Source organism: Globicephala melas, chromosome 2 (assembly GCF_963455315.2).
Source record: "Globicephala melas chromosome 2, mGloMel1.2, whole genome shotgun sequence".
Taxonomy (NCBI): Eukaryota; Metazoa; Chordata; class Mammalia; order Artiodactyla; family Delphinidae; genus Globicephala; species Globicephala melas.
The window spans coordinates 35,246,116-35,267,752 of record NC_083315.2 but is presented as its reverse complement, the minus strand read 5'-3'; the positions used below and the strand labels follow the sequence as shown (position 1 = coordinate 35,267,752).

At 43.3% G+C, this 21,637-nt stretch overlaps 1 protein-coding gene across 1 annotated transcript in view; it reads right to left on the bottom strand.

Annotated features, from left to right (window-relative positions):
- Window positions 1-295: 295 nt before the first annotated feature.
- Window positions 296-21,637, bottom strand: part of BNC1 (basonuclin zinc finger protein 1) — a 29,932-nt gene continuing 8,590 nt past the window's right edge. Inside the window, exons 2-5 of the mRNA XM_030878489.2 lie at window positions 10,366-10,465; window positions 9,071-9,306; window positions 5,230-7,076; window positions 296-980 (exon numbers count right to left, since the gene is read on the bottom strand). Coding sequence (XP_030734349.1) covers window positions 296-980; window positions 5,230-7,076; window positions 9,071-9,306; window positions 10,366-10,465 — 2,868 coding nt within the window. The remainder of the gene's footprint in view (window positions 981-5,229; window positions 7,077-9,070; window positions 9,307-10,365; window positions 10,466-21,637) is intronic.

Here is a 21,637-nt window from a genome sequence, read left to right as displayed (position 1 = left end):
TCCCAGGGAATGTGTAAACAAATCTGGGGAAAACCACGTTTCTGCAAGTTTTTGTTATGTCAGTGGTAAATCTCCTGGGCTAAGAAAAATAATAGGAAACGCCACCCCAATGGCAACTTCTCACGAGGCTCGTCTTCTGCTCATCCTGCTGTCGAAGACTACGAAGTCAACTCAAATATTCTTCGCCTCGCTTGCCCCAAATGGTAACTAAACAGAGTTAGAAGCTTTTCTTTGGACTACCTGATTCCTGAATTACGACAAAGGCTTATCTGAGCAAACGTGGCCCACTACCTCGTTACTGGAGGTGACTTGGAGAGGAGGCTAGGCTTTTGTGCAGGTTGGGATTCTGGCTGTGTCTGTTTCGACTTCGAACAGACGAGAACATGGTGCTGCAGCCCGGGACTTTGCACTTGTGCAGCTGGCGGAGGTGCACAGTTTTGTAGTGAGCCTTGAAGGTCCCCTTATTACTGTACGTCTTTTGGCAGAGGTGACATGTTATGGGCAGCCCAGACGGCAGGCTGGCAAGGCTCTGGTCGGCCTTCTCCATCAGGACGCAGATGGGATAGTCATCCTCCCCGGGGACCAGGCTCGCCCCCTCACAGTTGCCGTCGCTGTCCTCCATGAGCACGGTGCCTTCCTCGCTTGCCCCGTCTGAGTCCCAGGAGGAATGGCTGCTACTCTCCGATTTCATGCTCGAGGTAGTACTCAAATCCAGGATGGTGCCCTCGCTTGGCGGACCGGAGGTGTAGCTCTCCGGGCCGGCGCTGTGGACTTGGGCTACTGGGTAAACCAGGCTGCCCATCCGACTCGTTCCCTTGAAGATGACAGATGTCGGGGAGGCTTGCTGTGTGAAAGCCACACCCTGACAGGCCTCCTTAGCCGTATCTTTCAACAAGTAAGCTGCACGGAAATGGTCTTCACCGCTCTCCAACACTTCTTGAGTCAACACTTTTTGGTGGAGGTTTAGGTTTGAACTGTGTCTACAAGAGTGAAAAGACGGTTAGCAATGGGTTGGGCTGTTGTTTCTGGTGTGTTAAAGACAGCCTTCATTCTGAGTAGAGACGCTACGCAGATACCAGGAAAGCTTGTGGCATGAGAGAAGTGATACAGTGTGTGTGTGTGGTGGACACTGCCCACTGCCGTTCACCACCTGTCACAAGTTAGCATTTGACCAGAAAGGTCAACAGAATATGTAGTTCTCTTCAGTTTCCACGATCTGATTGACACGTAAGTTCTGGTACCTCATCTTTAGAGAATGGCTGGACTACTTCAGTTAGGCCAGTTCAACTGGGACACTGGAACCAGGAGATCCCAGAAGAAAACTGGTCACAGACAATAAGGAACTAAGCAGAGGACTTTATTTCAATGAAACCAGGAAATATTATCTTCTAGAGCTGCACTGTCCAGTATGACAGCTACTCATAAGTGTATGAGCTCCTGAAAGGTGGCTATGACATATACTGAAATGATAATATTTTGGATAGGCTGAGTGAAATAAAATATGTTACTAACACTTACTTCACTTGTTTCTTTTTACTTTTTTAATGTGGCTACCAGAAAATTTAAAATTTCCTATGTGGCTTGCATGGTGGTCTAGAGGATTTGCATACATACCCCCACGCAAGTTCCACAGGTGTGATAATCTGACTGGCTAGAAATTGTATGTGTGTGCATGAGTGTGTGTGTGGGGTGTGCACATGTGTGTGTGCTAAATTTAGTTCATATCTGCAACATTTCACTATATACCAGACAGAAATCTTGCAAATGCAGCACTGTGAGCACACTGCCAATCATCTACCCAATGATTACTCCTAAAGGGCAGATAATAAGTATCCATTATGACACATGCCTTTTACTCATAAGGTATCATTTGGATGTAACTTGTCAATCAATGTCAGCCTTGCTCAGAGATCCCCTAACTACTGATGAGCAAAAACACCCCTTACCAGAGGGTACAATCTTAAAGGTGATTGGAGATTATTCCAAACAGGGAAGATACCTCCCCCAACGCAGATCAGAAGGCATGCCAGGGTCAAACTGGGAAAAACACCCTCACCTAAATGACAAGGAATCAAATTTTCTCTTCTAAATCTCCAAGGACATATGGAAGGGGTGTTACTCATAAAATGTATCAAATTTACTTCTGAACTTCTTTTTAATCCTCTTATACATTCTTTTCTTGGGACATAATCAGAATTATACTCCCAGATCACCCACTTTGCAAGCAGCTCTTCTCAACTGCAACTCTGCCCTGTGATTATGTCAGCACCCTGGGTTGAAGGGGCAGGTATGTCTCGGCAGAAAACCAGACATTAGATTGACATACAGGTTCCAGTATACACAAGTGGTCAAAAAAAAACGTCTGACAAACACATTTACTGGAACACCTTGCACAGAAAGGTCCCTGATGCAACAAAGCAAACCTCTGGGCCCTTTGCTCAATCCTGAGGATCCCATGAACACCAAGAGCTAACATGTGGGAAGCCCTCTCTCCTCCTTAACCATCCTCAGAGGGTTAGATGCACTTCCCAAGGTGCCATGTCCCCTGAGACCAGTGAGTACCACAGCTTCAAAAACCCTGTGACCACGTGCCAGGCTTTCTGTTTCCAGGACTAATGCTGTGCCTACTGCCCAGGTCTGCATTTCTTCCCTTCAACCTCTACACCTCCCCCTCCAACTCTTCCCTCCCGTTTGTGACTATTTAGATAAGCTGAGACCAGTGGTTTTCAAATTGCGGTCTGGGTACCCCTAGTGGTCCCTGAGATCCTTTCAGGATGTCCCTCAAGTCAGACTCCTTTCATGATGATACTAAGACATTGTTTTCCCTTTTCAGGCTCATTCTCTCACTCGTGTAGAGTGGAGTTTTCCAGAGGCTACGTGACCTGTGATATTGCAACAGATTGAATGCAGAAGCTGGTGTGAGAACCCAGTCGTCTTCTACCAGACCAGACATTAAAGATATTTGCAAAATGTAAAACAAAGCCACTTCTCACTAAGTTTTTGATCCAGAAAATGTAGTTATTTTTCATAAAAATGTAATGGTAACGTATAATAGGTTTTTTAAGTGATGTGATACATATTTTTTCAATTTTAATTTCTAATACAGTAAATATTGATAGATATAAACCCAAATAGACAAAAGTTCTTGAGGGTCTTGAGGTTTTAAGAATTTGTAAAGGGGCTGTGAGACCAAAACTTCTGCAAGCTGCTGGATTAGACAGAACTCCTCTGGGAAACCATCCCTAACTTCTCAGAGAGTTTGGTTAGGCGCCCCGCCATGTGCCCGTAACAGAATACCCCCGCTTCTAGCAGCCACCACCTTCAGCTGTAATCACCTGCTTACTGCTCTGTCTTCCCCACTGGCCTTCGTGGGCAGGAACTGTGTCTAGAGCACCTAACACAGAAGGTCATTAACTATTTGTTGGCTAAGTATCCACAGTGCTGTCCTCGTCCCTTTGTGATGGGTCCTAGGAACTGCTGTTGGCAGTAGCAGCGGCTTGAAGAGAGGACATCAGTTATCATTACAGCCATGCAATTCTCATCTCTGACTCAGAAAAATGGTGGTGGGCCCGGGACTGCTCACAAAGTCCTGTTTAAAATAGTATCATTTTAATCACAGATTCTAGGGAAAATGCAGTCCAAGTTCTAGACTACTAGAATTAGTGGTTTACATTTAGAACGAAAGATGTTTTCCTGTGGTGGGGCAGGAGGTTTGCATCACAAAGAGGTTCCAAAATAAGAAAATGTTAAATATATGAAAAATAAATATAAATAGTATCTGAAATTCAATATGTCTTCTAATTTAGTAGACAATGTAGGTCAGAACAGTATCATAAATATCAAGGATAACCTGACCGATATGACTCTCTCTTCTTTATAACGACAGCTTATTCATGATCGAACACCCTTCTTGGAGGGTGGAGGAGGGGCACTGGCTCACTAATTTGGGTATCTTGGTGGTTTGGTGCAACATCCAGCAACAGAAACAGGAATTTTAACTAATATCACCCCTGCCGCATCCTCTCTGCTCAAGACACTGTGTGTGTTCTTAGGGGCCCTGTCCAGGAATGTGTGTGGGAGTCTATACATTTTCACCCTCTTAATAAATTAGGTGCTACAACTTGGACTGAGGCAATGGTGGTGTTGAGCTGCTCGAAGTCAAGCTTGTTTGAGCGAATGTAACATTTTGATATTCTGTGAACCATTTAGCATCCACAATGCTGCATTTCATCAGTGAGCTGGTTCTCTCCTTAAAGCCTCCTGGGGTCATCTTTTGGTAAGCTTCCTCTTCCCTTTACAGGCTGGGGAGGAAGGCGACCTGAAGAGTGGTTATGCGACTCAAGTTCATTAAGAAAAACACAAGTAAGATAGTAACGCCAGTGCTGTGTCCCCAGAGCGATGAGAGATACTCTATACCCGGGCGCTCTGTACAAACAGTCTGACTCTGTGTGGTGGGGTCATGAAAACCCGGCACTGAAAGACTTCTCATCTTTGAACTATACATCACAGACACTGAAATAACCTGTTAATTGCCTTTACTCTTTGATATCTTAGTATTTAAAAAATCTTCAATCAGGCAGTTATTCTTCCTTTCAAAAATAGTGGTTAAATAGAAATCGGAGAAAACGTTTCATTCTGTGGACTTCATAGTGTGAAATGAAAATCAGACAAGTTTTGGGGAGCTACAATCCTAACTTTAAAAGCTCCCCCGCTTCCTCCCCCTCTATTGTGTGAACTAGTTCATGACGCCTTATCCCAAACCCTTGGGGCCAGATGTTTCTGAATCCAGAATTTCTCAGGCTTTAAAAAGGCAGAATGATGCATATACTGTCATGTCATGGCAATGCCCCCATAATAAATCCATTAACATTTCTGTATGGAATATATAGTAAAAAAATCCACGCAAAGGGAGATTTAAAAAGATTAAAATAGCCTCACATCATTTCAGGTCAGGTTTTGTGGCTAAATGAGTTTAAATTCTGGAATTGAAAATCCAGGAATCTGGATCTATAGAACACCGTTTCTCAATCTGTGGTCCCTGGAATAGCATCAGTGTCCCCTGGGAACTTAGCAATGCAAACTCTCACATCTCGTCCCAGACCAAGTGAAGCAGAAATTCTAGGGAGAGGGCTCAGAAGTCTGTTTTAACAACCCTCCAGGTGACTCAGAGGCATGCTAAAGTTTAAGAACCACTGCCTTGGAAGAAATGATTGCCACCAGACGTCTTACCTGTCTCTGCTCCTGCGGGAGGGGAATGTGGCCTTACAGCCCTCCAGCGTGCACGTGTGCGTCTCTTTGGCATGCATGTTCTTGTGATGCATCTTCACACCGCAAGCGTTTTTAAAAGTCTTCTTGCAGATGTCACACTGGAAGCGATTTTCCTCCTTCGGCCTCGCTAATGTGTGCTGACCTGAGTGCTCCAGCTCTTTGGAATCTTCAAAACAAGGAAAAGCCATCCCCCGGCTGGACAAAGCACTGAGGAGGCCCCCAGCCAGAAGGCGCTGCTGCAGTTTGACGTAGTCAGGAAAAGGGACACAGGGCTCCACCCCGGGGGCGAGGTGAGGTTCATGGCCACCATCCTCCCCGTCCCGTGGCACCACGGTCAGCACTGACTTCTGCTCAGTCTCCCTCTCCGAGTTGTATGTGGCCTGCTCGGGGGTTTGGCGGAGGGCTCCGCTGGACTCGATCACCGGTTTGAGATGGCAGGGCCTCTCTCCTTCAGGACCAGGCTTCCCTAAGCTTCCCAGTGGGGCTCTGTCTGACCGGGGGCTGCAGGTCTCCAGCTCGTCTTCACTGACCACCTGCAGGGGCATGTCTTCATCTGAGCTGAGAGTGTGCCTCTTCTCATCCGCTATCTCCACAGCCTCCTTCTCTATTTTGATGGGCATACTGGACTTCCGCGATTTCTTCTTGGGCAGGGCATCGAATGGCATCTCGTTGGAAACCAGTTGTTCCGGGATTGAAGAGGACAGCAGAGGGAGGGAAGGTAGCATCCCAGGTGTGTTTGCTAGCTCAGCCGGGGTGGCCGGACTGCGGTAGAAAGGAAGGACCGGCTGGACCGTCTTCAGGTTGGGAAAAAGCACTCCATTTTGGCCAATGCTTGGGAAGGCTGGCTGGCTCCGGGAATCCTCCCCTGAACCAGTGTAGCCAGGGAAGGGTCGACAGTCTGGAGAAGTCACCCTGAAACCGGGGCGCTTATAGCTCTCAGAGGCAGCCAGGTTCAGGCTGTTCCTCAGGTCTTTGTCCCTGTTGTTTCTGTTCATTGGCATGTGCAGCCGGGGGTTGGGGTTGGCGCTGTGGCGGTTCCGGCTCCTCAGGGAGCTGAACACCATGTTACAGCCTTCGATGGTGCACTTATGCTTGATCTTCAGGTGGACGGCATTGTAGTGGATCTTGAGGGTGCCTTTGTCGTAGAAGGTCTTCTCACACGCTGTACAGAACACCCGGCCCTTCTTTGTGCCGAGGCTGTTCCTCTCGGACTTCACTTTGCCCTCTGGGGACAACTGTGTCCTTTCGAGCTTTGTGATGATGTTGTATGAGCTGGAGTCACTTAAATGGGCACTGTCTTCCTTTGTAGTAACAGGACCTGGACAGTTTAGACACTGCTCTTTTTCAACCTGAAATGGGGTGGAACTGGAAGTTAAGAAGCTGCTGTTGGGGAAGGGTCCGTGGATTTCCTGTTTGGGGTCCTGACTTTGGTCCTGACCCTGCTCCAGCACATATGGTTCGGGCACTGACCCTATCAGTGCGGGAGGCACGGGGTTGAAGAACTGGAAGGGCAGCATGAAGGTCATGTTGTTTATGAGGTTCTCAAAGGGGTGTATACTGCCGGGGTTTCCTTTGTCTACAGGAGGGGGGAGGCTGCCACTCCGGTGGCTGCAGCTCTCGATGAAAGCCCTGATATCTACGTTCGCCGTGGAGGGCGGGATGATGATGGACTGCTCTTCCTTCTCTTGAATTACCATGAGCTCAACGATAGACTTGGTCTCTCCAAAACGAAGAAACTGCTGCAAGGTGGCCAGCTCTTCCTCACTGGTCATGATGCTCCAGTGATCCAACACCTTTCCTGATGCATCCTAAACCCAAACCAGAATTAAGAAGGGCAATTAATTGACTATTCCTTACCCTTTTCTCTAAGAAAGGAACCACGTGTGTAGTCAGGGCCTCCACCAGCACCACACGGCACTTTTGTACATATTAGAAAAAGACACCCCTGCGAGCAGAAGGCTTGATGAGTTCAGCCCTCGCTCACCCCACTGTCCTAGGACAGAAACTCTGTGCAGAAAATAAACTGCACAAAGGTAAGCAGTGGTCCAGAAGAGAGAAATAAAATATCACTCAAGCCTAAGGGAAGTTTGGTGATTATTTTCCATCTTATTTCAAACCAATTGGTTGTCTTGCATCAGGCATAATTTTCCTCCACTAAAATTAAAATATGTATCATTTGAACAATAGTAGCTTCTTTATCTAAAGAGTATAGATGAGGCAATCAGGCCTAGATATAGTTCAAGTATTTATTCGCTGCAAGTTTAATAATCTTTCCTAAGCAACTAACATTGAAAAACAAATGAACCTGTATTGATCTATTGCCTATGTTCACAAGGCAGAGCTGTAATTACACTGGAGTGTTGGAGATCTTTCAAACTCTAGCAAGGCCTAACTTTTCCCAAAACTACAATAAATATTTTATCACAGAACATGTATTTGATGGCCTACTGAGATTTTTCACAGTGCATGTAAGAGTTCTGAAGATGATGAGGAATGTAACATCATAAATTTTTCATGCACTAGAGGTTCAAGGTAATTGATTCCATATTTTTAATCCTAACACTAGAAAGCAAGATTATTAGGATCATTAAATATTGATCTATGTCATAATGTAAGATCATAATGCTGCTCTACATAAAAGGTGGTTTCTAGCCTGCTGGGGGTCCTGCACTCGAGGTGAGCAAACATGTTTCCAGAGGAAGACTGGAGGCATTGTCAGAGTTCGAAAGAAGTGGGTTCAAATTCTCAGTCTGCTGCATACAAGCTGAGTGACTTCAGCAAGATTTAGAAGCACTCAGTCTCTGGTTTTCCAACTGGAAAATGGGGATAATCTACCTACCTTGTGAGATTACTGGAAGAGGGTCTAAGTCAATAAATGGCTGTTATTAGTGTTTGTTTCAGGGTTATGGCCCAGCTGAGTTAGACTGAAGTGTATGTTAGTCTTGGAAATAACATTCATCCACCCATTTCGTTGAAATTTTTATCAAAGTTAGCTGACATTTTCTAGTGTAGTAACAAGAAATAAAATGTTGTAGCTGTTTCATATGTCAGAGAAATGATAGAATTCACACCAGGGAATATGTTCTTTGCTGTTGAAACACCTTGATAGCCTCTCTGGATAGGAAGCATAAGGCCTACCCCCCACAGTATGGTACAGAAAAAGAGGTACAACACTCTGCAAAGGAAAGAGATGAGAGAAGGGCCGAAAGGCATGGAATGATGGAGAGACGTAGAGAAAATGCGAGGAGGCCAAAAGGAACTGGAGAGGCAGAGAGAGAATGAGCCAGAGCATGCAAAGAGACATATCACAAGGTGATGGAGCCTGGGAAGGAAAACTGGCAGTAGGATGGATGGCAGAGGGCTTTAAAGAACAGGAAGGTGTGGCATGAAATTGTAACTGTTTGCTGTGCGGTTCTGCAATGTAAGTTCCCTTCCTCAACCCCAAACTCTCAGTAAAATCTGAAACATGATGTCTTGTGTCAGTAAATAGTTTGAGGATAATAAAAGAAACGGAGGCATCACCAAGGATGGGGCAAATGGCTGACTGTGGAAGAGCTGGCTGAGTGAAACCTAAAGCAGAGAATATGTAATGCTCCCGCATCCTCAAGTCTTACAGATACCTTGAGGAAAGGCACTGGATTTCACCCAGCACATGAGGTAGCGCTTAAGACATTAGAAATAACTATGAAAGGGAAGGATGACTACCAATGGCTGTAGCACTGTAGGCAACGGGGTTACATCAGTTCCAAGGACACGAGCTTCGGAAGACATTCTAGGAGAACAGTGCCCATGGTCCCCATACCTGCAGCACGTATCCACGGATGTAATCCTGGAGGGTCCAGTCCAAGGCATGGAGGATCTGGAGGACCTCATCTTGCTTCAACACACTGAAGAGCCGGTCCAGTAGGATTTTCAGGCGAACAGGGATGGCCTGGGTCCCATACAGCATGAGGCTGCTAATATCAAACACCACGTTGGACTGGACAATCTCCACCTGGCTTGTTGGATACACGGGGGGAATCCTTAGCTTACTTAGAGCTGAAAAAGTGAATTGAAGAAATATCGTTTTTCAAGATTCTACTTTTAAGAGAAACAGTGCACAGAAGTAGGTTAGCGCTAACTCTCAGTTATTTGTTCCAGTAGAAAAACCACAAATACGCAAACAATTAATAATCTTAATAGCTATCTGGCTCCAAGTTATTCTCAGGAAATTCTAAAATAAAATGGACTAGCCTGAGAGGCTTCTTTTCTCCCTTTCCTGTGGCGTGCCTAAGGAGTAAAAGAGCCGTGAGTAGGGACCGTGCACGGAAAACAGGTAAAAACGAAGGCGGCAGGTGCATAATCAAGAGGATGGAAAACCAGGAAGCACGGGGTCTGGGGAAGAACCTGGACTTGGAAATCCAACAGATCTGGGTTTGAGCCCTGGTCTGCCACTATCTAGTTGTTGGGCTGGGCAAGTTAAGCCACTGAACTCCATGCTGTCCAATGCAACAGTCATCAGTCACAGATGGCTATTCAAATTTAGATTTAAATTAACATAAAATAAAACTAAAAATTCAGTTCACCAGTTGTGCTAGTCACATTTCAAGTACTTGTAGCCACATGTGGCTAGTGTAGGGCTGTCAGGTACAGCAAATAAAAAAACAAATAAAAATTAAACTTGAATATACATTTCAGATAAAAAATGAATAAGTGGTATACACTTAAACCAAAAATAGTCTTTGGGATATACTTAGGCTAAAAAATTATGTATAGTTTAACTGAAATTCAAATTCAACTGAGCATTCTGTTTTTCCATCTAGCAGCCCTGGGTTACAGGCTACTATATTAGACAGCACAGAGCATTTCTACTGTTGCAGAATGACAGCCCTGAAGCACCATTTTCTACATCTTTAGAAGGGGGTTGATAAACACTTATCATATAGAGTTGTTAAGATTCAAAGAGATAACATATATAAAGCTCTTAGGCTGTTACCTGGCACATAGCAGTAACTTACAAATGTTAGCTGTCATTCTTAGATATTAAATCTGTTCCTGAATAACTAAGTTATTTAAAGGGAACACTAAAGACCAAGAGAGGGGGCAAAATAAAGTTACCGTGGGCCACCCATCCATGTCTGCACTGCTCACACTGACGGTGGTGTATTTTCCCTGGTTTGAAGCTTTGGCAACTACAGTTCAGAGTACAGCCGATGGCCTGCAGAAGAGAACACAGGGATACCTGGCATGTTAGTGAGGCGTGGAACACACATCACATTTACATAACAAAACACACTCCTCCACTGAGCAACGTTCTTTGAGTGATGTGTGCCCACTCTGTGCCAGGCCCAGACCTGTAGAGTGTATCCTGGAAAGCGGGGAAGCTGGCCCCAGACCTGGAGACAGTGAACATGCTACACAGATGTTCTGCATGCGAGAATGGGCTAAACTCCCAGAACTCTTTATAAGAAAGGATTACAGGTGGGAAGGAAACATCTTGCTTGTTATTAAGGACACAGAAAGGGTGAAAAAGAGTCACATTCTCACTGAATCTCTAAGTTGACCAGAATAGCAACCCTGAAAGGTATACACCAGCTACCCTGATGCAAGTAAATAGGAGAGCGATCAGAACTGAGAGTAACACACGTGCGTAATTCGTTACCCCCCAAAATGAGGCAGAGGCTGAATATCAAGACAGATTTGAGGACATGCAATGGCTGACCACACTGACGATGATTCCCCGACCCCGCTCACTGGACTGTGTGACTAACAGACGCACACAGGCTGGACAAGCCCTGCATCGATGCCCAGGCGCAGGTCTAAGTGTCGGGTGTGGTGTGGGGGTGTGGAGTGTGCAAACACACAACTGAAACTGAAACTAGAGATGTACGTGACAACAAAGTTCTAGTATTAAGAACAAAGCTTCACGTGTATTTTTTTTTTTTTTTTTTTTTTTGTGGTACGCGGGCCTCTCACTGTTGTGGCCTCTCCCGTTGCGGAGCACAGGGTCTGGACGCGCAGGCTCAGTGGCCATGGCTCATGGGCCCAGCCGCTCTGCGGCATGTGGGATCCTCCCGGACCGGGGCACGAACCCGTGTCCCCCGCATCAGCAGGTGGACTCTCAACCACTGCGCCACCAGGGAAGCCCACTTCACGTGCATTTTTAAGATGAATTTCTCAAAAGGGGATAGAGGCCTGAGGAACGTAATCTATTATTAAAGAGAAAAAGCTCTCACAGGAGCTCTGTCAGTGATATTCCTGGGAAGCACCACTGTGTGGAATCTGTATGATTCAAGAGAGCTTTAACACTGGGGAGTGTCTCTGTGTTTGGAGGGGATGAAAGAGCCCTATGACTATGGGTTTAAACCCTCCATGTGACAATTAAGGGACTATGTGGCCTTGGGTGGGGACAGGGAAGAGGAGAATCTGGCCTAGGACACTTTAAGGAGTACATAACTAGTCCTCACTCAAAAATCAGTTGCTGCTGGGATTGTAAAATGGTGCAGCCACTTTGGAAAACCGTCTGGCTGATCCTCACAAACACAGTTACTATACAACCAAGCAATTCCACTCCTAGGTATAAGCCCAAGAGAACTGAAGACATACGTCCACGCAAACTTGTATCCGAACTTTAAATAATCGGCATTATTTATATTAGCCCCGAAGTGGAAACAACCTCAATATTGATCAGCTGATGAATGGATAAACAAAATGTGGTATGTCCATACAATGGGATATCACTAGGCCATAAGAATGAAGTACTGACACCTGCTAAAACATGGGTGAACTCTGAAAATATTATGCTAATGAAAGAAGCCAAGTACAAACAGTCACAGGTGGAATGATTCCATTTATGTGAACTGTCAAGGACAGGCCAATCCACAGAGGCACAGAGCAGACTAGTGGTTACCGGGGTCGTGGGGAGCAGGTAGGGATGAGGAGTGACTGCTAATGGGTGGTAGTGGGGGGAAAGGGTTATCTTTTTTGTTTGTTTTCATCTTTTTAAAAAAATTAATTAATTAATTAATTTTTGGCCGCGTTGGGTCTTTGTGTCTGTGGGCGGGCTTTCTCTAGTGGCGGCCAGTGGGGGCTACTCTTCGTTGCAGTGCGTGGGATATACTCCTTGGAGCAGAACTGCTGGATCATATAGTAACTCTATGTTTAACTTTTTGAGAAAAATCCCAAACTGTTTTTCAAAGTTTATATTCCTACCAGCAGTCTATGAGGGCTCTGATTTCTCCACATCCCCACCAACACTAGTTGCTGTTTGCCTTTTCTACTGTAGTTATCCTACTGGGCATAAGTGGTATCTCACTGTGGTTTTGATTTCATTTCCCTGACGGCTAATGGTGTTCAGCATCTTTTCATGTGCTTGACGGCCATCTGTATGTCTGTTCAGATCTGTTGCCCAGTTTTAAATTGGGTTGTCTTTTTAGCATTGAGTCATAAGAGTTCTTTATATACTCTAGGTACAAGCCCCTTACCAGATGTACGATTTGCAAATATTTTCTCCAATCCTTGGCTTATCCTTTCACTTTCTTCACAGTACCCTTTGAAACACAGATAGTTTAAATTCTGACCAGAGTTTCTTTCTTTTTTTTTTTTTTTTTGCGGTACGTGGGCCTCTCACTGCCGTGGCCTCTCTCTTTGCGGAGCACAGCCTCCGGACGCACAGGCTCAGCGGCCGTGGCTCACGGGCCCAACTGCTCCGCGGCATGTGGGATCTTCCCGGACCGGGGCACGAACCTGTGTCCCCTGCATTGGCAGGCGGACTCTCAACCACTGCGCCACCAGGGGAGCCCCAGAGTTTCTTTCTGAGGTGATGAAAATGTTCTAAAATCAGGTAGTAGTGATGGTTGCACAACTCAATGAATACAGTGAAACCACTCAGTTGTATACTTTATAAGGGTGAATTTTATGGTATGTGAATTATATTTTGATAAAAATATTATTTTAAAAAATCAGTCCACTATACTCCTATTAGAATGGCCAAAATCCAGAACACTGACAGCATCAAAGGATTGTGAGGATGTGGAGCAACAGAAATCTCATTCATTGCTGATGAGAACGCAAAATAGTAATAAAGCTACTTTGGAAGACAGTTTGGTGGTTTCTTATAAAACTAAGCACACTCTTACCGTACAATCCAGTAACTGCACTCTTTGGTATTTACCCAAAGAAGCTGAAAACTTATGCCCACACAAAACCTGCACATGGATGTTTATAGCAGCTTTATTCATAATTTCTAAGACTTGGAAGTAAACAAGATGTCCTTTAGTTGGCAAATAGATAAACTGTGGTACACCCAAACAACAGAATATTATTCAGCACAAAAAAGACATGAGCTATAAAGCCATGAAAGGACATGGAGGAAATGTAAATGCATATTATTAAGTGAAAGAAGCCAATCTGAAAAGGCTACATACTGCATGATTCCAACTTTAAAACATTCTGGAAAAGGGAAAACTATGGAGACAGTAAAAAGATCAGTGGTTGCCAGGGGGTTGGCAAGGGTTGGGGAATGAACAGGAAGAACACAGAGGATTTTTAGGGCAGTGAAAATACTCTGTATGATACTATAATGATAGATACTTGTCATTGTACATTTTTCCAAACCCATAGGGTGTACAACACCAAGAGTGAACTCTAAGGTTAAACCATGGATTTTGGGTGATTATGATGTGTCAAATGTTGGTTCATCAATTATAACAAATGTACCCTCCGGTGAGGGACGTTGAAAATAGGGGAGGCTATGACTACGTGGAGGTAGGGGATATATGGGAAATCCTTGTACTTTCCTTTCAATTTTTCTATGGATCTAAAAGTATTCTAAAAAAATAAAGTCTTTTAAAAAACCAGTGACCTTCCTTAAATACAGGTTAAACTTTACATGATTTGACCGTTATCTACAATTTCTTTTGGATTACAATGGGCCTGAACAGAACAACTAGACAGAGATTTTCAGGTGAAGGAATGGGGCTGTTTATAACTGAGGTGTACAGCAGACAGCAACAGTGTTACCTAATCCCTTCAACAGGCTATCAAAAAACAGGAAATATGGGTAAAAGGGTTTTGCTCTTTGTAAAGTCATAGAATATAACATAAAGAACTCCAGATGATCAGAACAGTCTCTCACTCTAATAATGAATACATTCTCATCTGGGGTATACCATCCCCAAAGGGTGAAAACTATTCCATTCTTTTTATGTATAGAGCACACATATACATACATAAACAGATAGATAGTATATGGTGTGAAACTAAAATTTCATTGTGGTAGGCACAATTAGAAAAAAATTTCTAAAGTCTCCTTAGATGCGTGTGGGGGGGTGAATAATGAAAAATAAGATCAAGAAATACTGCTCTAATGACAGAAATTATTTTACTTTTTGGTTATATAGTTTCTACTTGTGTACACATATACAAATGTATTATTGATAAATATACAAACACACACATCTATATACCTGCACACATAATTATATAGTTATCTTGACTGGAAGTTAAAGGATAAAAATGAGTAATGGTTTAGTTTCTACTACACACTGTCAAAATTTAAGAGTGTCATTACCTCAGTTTGCAGCATTCCTATGTTGTCCAGCTTCTAAACTTCCCTGCGACTCCCTGAATGTCAGCTCACAGGCAAACCAATCATCTATACTCTCAATAGCTACCAGCACACTTAGTACTAAACCTCTGAAATATTTCACCACCTACATTCTACAAATATGACTGTTTTAATGGAAATTTTTAAAAGAAGAAAAGTTCTTATTTTGGATTATGTCCCTCAAGATGCTATTCATTCTTTAAAAACAAGGTATTGGAACTATATAAAGTGAATTCACATTTTATTTACTTGGAAAATAGGACCTGCCTGAATTAGAGAAAGATGTCCTTGAGCACATACTTCCTTCACTCCCTAAAGAGTCTGCTCAGAAGGCTGACTCATGGGAAGCCCCCAGGAAACTCTGAGTGACACTATCTCAGGCCCAGCACAGTGAAACTACAGAGGGAACAATTCCAAGCACATTTCATAGCCTAAGGTTGAAACTCATTTTTTTCTGCATCTCTTGACACCAACTCAGGGTTTCTCAACGTCAGCATTATAGACATTTTGAGCTGGATAATTATTTGTGGTGGGCGCTGTCCTGTGCGTTGTAGGATGTCGAGCAGCGTCCCTGGCTTCTACCCACCAGGTGCCACAGTAACACCTCCCTTCCCCAGCTGTGAAAGCCAAAATGTTTCCAGACATTGTCAAATGCCCCTAGGGGCAAAACTGCCCCCAGTTGACACTCCCTGATCTAACCTGACTATTCACAGTTATAGCAGCTTCTAGTTTGCGGACTGAATTTTAAGCAGTTTTATCTGTAATTCCAATGTATGAATGCTGCTTTACAAGAAACATTCATGTGGTTCTATATGAACCTGTTTGAATAAGGCTTAATAAAGCTCATTAAACATCTATGGAAATAAATCTCAGAAGAATTATTTATGAACTAAAAATGCTAATTACAGTGTCTAAGAAAACTTCCAATATTAAAGCCCTTGGGTTTTTTCCACCCATCTCAGAATCCCACGATGTAGTAAAATTATAGCACCATTATCTACAGACAAATTAAAACTTCTAAGATGAAATCAAATCAAAAATTCTAATTACAGGACAAAAAGTACTCATGTAAATCAATAATGGAAAACTCTTAAAACTTACATCCTTTCTTTCAGAATCCTGATACTTGTTCCATTCTTCAGAAACATAAGACAGATAGATGTTTACAACATTCCGAACTCATCAAGACGTGATTATTGCTTTTTACGCACTCATTTTAATCAGACTATTTCCGAGTTGTTATTAATCACTTTGATGTGCTACAAATCAACATTCAAAATTCTGGTTTGCTTTTTTGTAACTATCATTTGCTCATTCATTCACCCAAAAATTACGAACACACCTAGTATAGGATGGATGATTTGGTTATTTTCAGTTTTGGGATGGAAAGTTATGACCTAGATTTTAGGTAGATTTGAGGGTCCCACTTCCTCTCCCAGATACCCTCTACCTTCAGCTTGGGGAGATGCTGCCATGCGCCTTTTGTCAGTAGATGCTGACTTGAACTCCTAGCAGTGGCCAGTGCAGGCACACAGTGGGGCAGATGCACAGACATCCACTGCTAGACAGTGCAGGCCTTTGATGGGATTTGAATTATTGAGCTTGAGAGTAAAAACTGTCCACTTCAAAGCTGTTTTCATCTCTAGTACATGCAAACACTTTCATATCACTGAAGATAAATTCAGGGGGATACTCTTGGGGGACCAGACGGAAGTGGGGAGGAGAAAAATCATAGAGGACTTTTGGGATTTCCAGATTCATGGTATTGACCCTTTGAGGGGAGTCATTTGCGATCTGGCTCAGGAACAAAACTGAACTGCATACCAGCCAGACAACTTTGTAGGGTTAAGTTACTTAGTCCGCCTTGTCCAACAGTAGCCACTAGCCACATGTGGCTACCTAATTAAAATAAAATAAAATAAAATAAAATAAAAAATTCAGTTCTTTGGTCACTTAGTCATATTTCAAGTGCTTGGGAGCCACATGTGGCTAGTGGCTATTGCACAGGACAGCAGAGAGGAGAACATTTCCGTCATCACACAAAATTCTACTGGGTAGTTCTGAGTCCAAAGGCGAGACTAGCTATTCTTCCAGCATCTGCCCTTCCACATGGTGGCATTCGTATGTAATAGGTGATCACGTTCAATCCTCACTACATCACTGTGAGGAGGGAATTATTCTCAGGAAACAAACTTACGGAAGATTGTTAATTTGCCCAAGGTTACATAGTTTACTGATTGCTTATTTATTACATGTGAGGCACTGCAGTAAGCAGTACCTATGTGTTATCTCATTTCTTACCACCACCCCGTTGTATAGATGAGGAAGCTAGGAACTTATAGGCTACTTGAGGGTGGTCTCAAATCTGGATATTGAGCATAGATTACATCTTGAATTATCAGTACCTGGTACTAACTGCACTTATATTTATGGTTTCATTTAATCTTGACAGAAACTATAAGGATATTAAAGTTCCACATGGTAAAGAAACCCCATTCCCTGAATACATATTTACTGAGTGTTTATGATCTAAACTCTGGGGGCTAAAGTGTTGAATGAGAATGATGAGGTCCCTGCCCTCAAGGAGCTTATATTCTACAAGAGAGAGACAGAATAAACAAGTAAACAAACAATACCTTTTCAGAATAAGGTAAGTGCTATTGAAGAAATAAGCAGAAAGCTTTGCTAGCAATTTTACTGGGTGGCATGGAGAGGCAGGAGTAGTGGTAAGTGCCTTTTAGACAGGGTCATCATCAAAGGCTTTTGAGGAGGTGACACTTGAACTGAGTCCTAAGGCATGGCAAGGAGCCAGTGAAGAACTGGAGATTGAAGGAGTGTTTCGGGCACATCAAGTGCAAAGGCTCTGAGGCATAAAAGAGGTTGGAAGTGCTCAGGGAACAGAAAGGGGACCAGGGTAGCTGGAGTGGAGTTAGTAAGGTTAATGGTAGAAAATGAGGGTCAGAAAGGTGACACAGAACACTGTGCATAGGATCTTGTGGGGCAGGCCAAGGAGTATGGTTTTGTCCTAAGTCTAACAGTGAGCCTTTGAAAAAAGTACGAAACTAATATGATTTGCCTGTTAAAATGACACCTCTGGAGGCAGAGCTGGGGAGCCTAAACTCCTTCCCCCTCATCACACTGAGCATCTTTCACTGAGAGGTAGTACAATCTATGATTGTCCTCAGTCTATGTCTTACTTTTTGTTAAGCCATATAACCTTCAGCTCCATGCCTTGGAGTCTTTGACTATAAAATGGGCTGGGTATCTGTTCCTGCCTATCTCAGAGGCCTATTAGTCATATTAATGAGGATATACAGATAGAGAGTTGAAAAGACCAATTAGCACAGTGAAACTGTTGTTGCTACCAGGTCTACAACAAGCAAGATCTTAGGTCCTCTGGGCTCTAGTGATCTGACTCTGCACAGACAGAGCTACCAAAAATACCTATGATAAAAACCTCCAAAAACTTGTTCTATAATGAATCATTCCCTTAAAGAGGCAACAAAAGTGAAACTCCAAACAAATACCTAGTGGCTAGCACTGGGCCTGATACTTGGTAAGCTTTCCACTGGTATTAAGAGAATAATGAATGAATCAATGAGAAAGCCACACCATGCTTACTAATTACAGACACCCATCCAATATCCTTTGCCTGATCTGCCTTAGTAAAGGAACCTTAATTTCCACGTTTCCTTTGGTGGCCAGGTGACTAAGGATTGACCAATGTGTGCAAGCAGAAGTGGCTGGGTGGAGCTTTACAGAAAGCTCCTTACAAATGGGAGCTGACACTACGGAGAACAGTATGGAGGTTCCTTAAAAAACTAAAAATAGAACTACCATATGACCCACCAATCCCACTACTGGGCATATACTCTGAGAAAACCATAATTCAAAAACAGTCATGTACCACAATGTTCATTGCAGCTCTATTTACAATAGCCAGGACACGGAAGCAACCTAAGTGTCCATCGACAAATGAATGGATAAAGAAGATGTGGCACATATATACAATGGAATATTACTCAGCCATAAAAAGAAATGAAATTGAGTTATTTGTAGTGAGGTGGATGGACCTGGAGTCTCTCATACAGACTGAAGTAAGTCAGAAAGAGAAAAACAAATACCATACGCTAACACATATACATGGAATCTAAAAAAAAAAAAAAAAGGTTATGAAGAACCCAGGGGCAGGACAGGAATAAAGACGCAGACGTAGAGAATGGACTTGAGGACATGGGGAAGGGTAAGGGTGAGCTGGGACGAAGTGAGAGAGTGGCATGGACATATACACACAACCAAATGTAAAAGAGATAGCTAGTAGGAAGCAGCCGCATAGCACAGGGAGATCAGCTCGGTGCTTTGTGACCACCTAGAGGGGTGGGATAGGGAGGGTGGGAGGGAGACGCAAGAGGGAGGAGATATGGGAATATATGTATATGTATAACTGATTCACTTTGTTATAAAGCAGAAACTAACACACCATTTGTAAAGAAATTATACTCCAATAAAGATGTTAAAAAAAATAAAAATAAATGAGAGCTGACTCAGCTGGGGGAATTCTTTGCCTTTCCTCCTTCCTCCTTCTTGGAACAAGAACACGATGGCTGGACCTCATGGATGCAAACTTGAGGTCAACCTCAAAGTCAAGCCCTAAGGATGGCTGAGCAGAAAGGATGGCAACCATTATTAAGGAGCTCTTTTACTAGCAGCCAAATGCTGTTCCTAATTTACACATTGATCTTCCTGTCGACTGTGGAGAGTGACACATAAAAATCATGTGAAAAACTGCTAACTAGTAGAGATCACTGAGGCCAAGTTTAGAGTCTATGGTCCTCTCTTAAATGTGAGATTCTAAGGCTGTGTCAGATTCTCAGTTCTGAGAAACATAATTTCCCAACTTGAAATCAAGGGACCCAGTCAGCTAAATCACAAAGCACTTTTTAGAAGTCACCAAGCTTTAGAATAAAAATGATGCGGGTTTTTCCAAGTTGTATTTTTAAATGTTGAATATAGACAATGGCTTTTCATATGTTCGAGTCCTGGAAATCTACAGTGCATATCAAAAACTGCCCATCTATAATACAAAACATCTTCTAAAGCGGATGGACCACCCTTAGCTTGTGGGGACAGAACTTACTTTCTTTTCATCTCCAGTGAAATTGTATTCCCATTCTCTCTGTGGCTGCAGAGTTAGACTTCCTGGTTTGGGAAAATGCTTGATTCAAGGATGGGAGGTCTCTACCCCATTGCTCTTTGGAGCTACTCTGCCTCTTAACACACATTTTATACTTCTAACTTCTCTTACTAGAACTGGCTTTATTTCTTGTTTTTTTGCTCCCTACTTTCCCTCCTCTCATTTTGCTCTTCTTACACTTTTCATTAAGTTTTTCATTGTTTTTCTAACATATGCGAAACCACAGAGGTACAACTAGGATTCTGAAAATAGTAACATCATTTGCCAGGTGTCCCAGGACAACTGGGATGAAGGGAGAAGAAAACCCATGAGGTCCTTTTGTGTGAGGTAGCTTATCTGCTGCTGGCAGCACTGGACTGATGCCCACCTGGAGAATTACACATGGACCAGATGTTCATCATGCCTTCACCTTCCATTAGTAGTTTGACAAAAATGAAACCAATTTATTTAACAATTTTTTTTTTTTTTTGCGGTACGTGGGCCTCTCACTGTTGTGGCCTCTCCCGCTGCGGAGCACAGGCTCCGGACGCGCAGGCTCAGCGGCCATGGCTCACGGGCCCAGCTGCTCCGCGGCATGTGGGATCTTCCTGGACCGGGGCACGAAGCCGTGTCCCCTGCATCAGCAGGCGGACTCTCAACCACTGCGCCACCAGGGAAGCCCTAACAAATTGTTTTTTTGTGGAGGTCGCTGTTTTTTTTTTTTAAAGCATCTACCATGTACAGGTAACAGTGGGGAGCCTCAGGGAGACACAAAGATGAGGAACTCCCAGTGTCCACTCTAGGGGAGCACATGGCTTCACTGGGGAAAAAAAGTCAGACACCTTGATTCGTCAAGAATTGCTGAACAAGGACTTCCCTGGTGGCGTAGTGGTTAATAATCTGCCTGCCCTTGCTGAATGGATACAAAAACAAGACCCATATATATGCTACAAGAGACCTACTTCAGACCTAGGGACACGTACAGACCGAAAGTGAGGGGAAGGAAAAAGGTATTCCATGCAAATGGAAATCAAAAGAAAGCTGGAGTAGCAATACTCATATCAGATAAAACAGACTTTAAAATAAAGAATGTTACAAGAGACAAAGAAGACTACATAGTGATCAAGGGATCAATCCAAGAAGAATATATAACAATTATAAATATATATGCATCCAACATAGGAGCACCTCAATACATAAGGCAACTGCTAACAGCTATAAAAGAGGAAATCGACAGCAACACAATAATAGTGGGGGACTTTAACACCTCACTTACACCAATGGACAGATCATCCAAAAAGAAAAGAAATAAGGAAACAGAAGCTTTAAATGACACAATAGATCAGATAGATTTAATTGATATTTATAGGACATTCCATCCAAAAACAGCAGATTACGCTTTCTTCTCAAGTACGCATGGAACATTCTCCAGGATAGATCACATCTTGGGTCACAAATGAAGCCTCAGTAAATTTAAGAAAATTGAAATCATATCAAGCATCATTTCTGACCACAACGCTATGAGATTAGAAATCAATTACAGGGAAAAAAACGTAAAAAACACAAAACACATGGAAGTTAAACAATATGTTACTAAATAACCAAAAGGT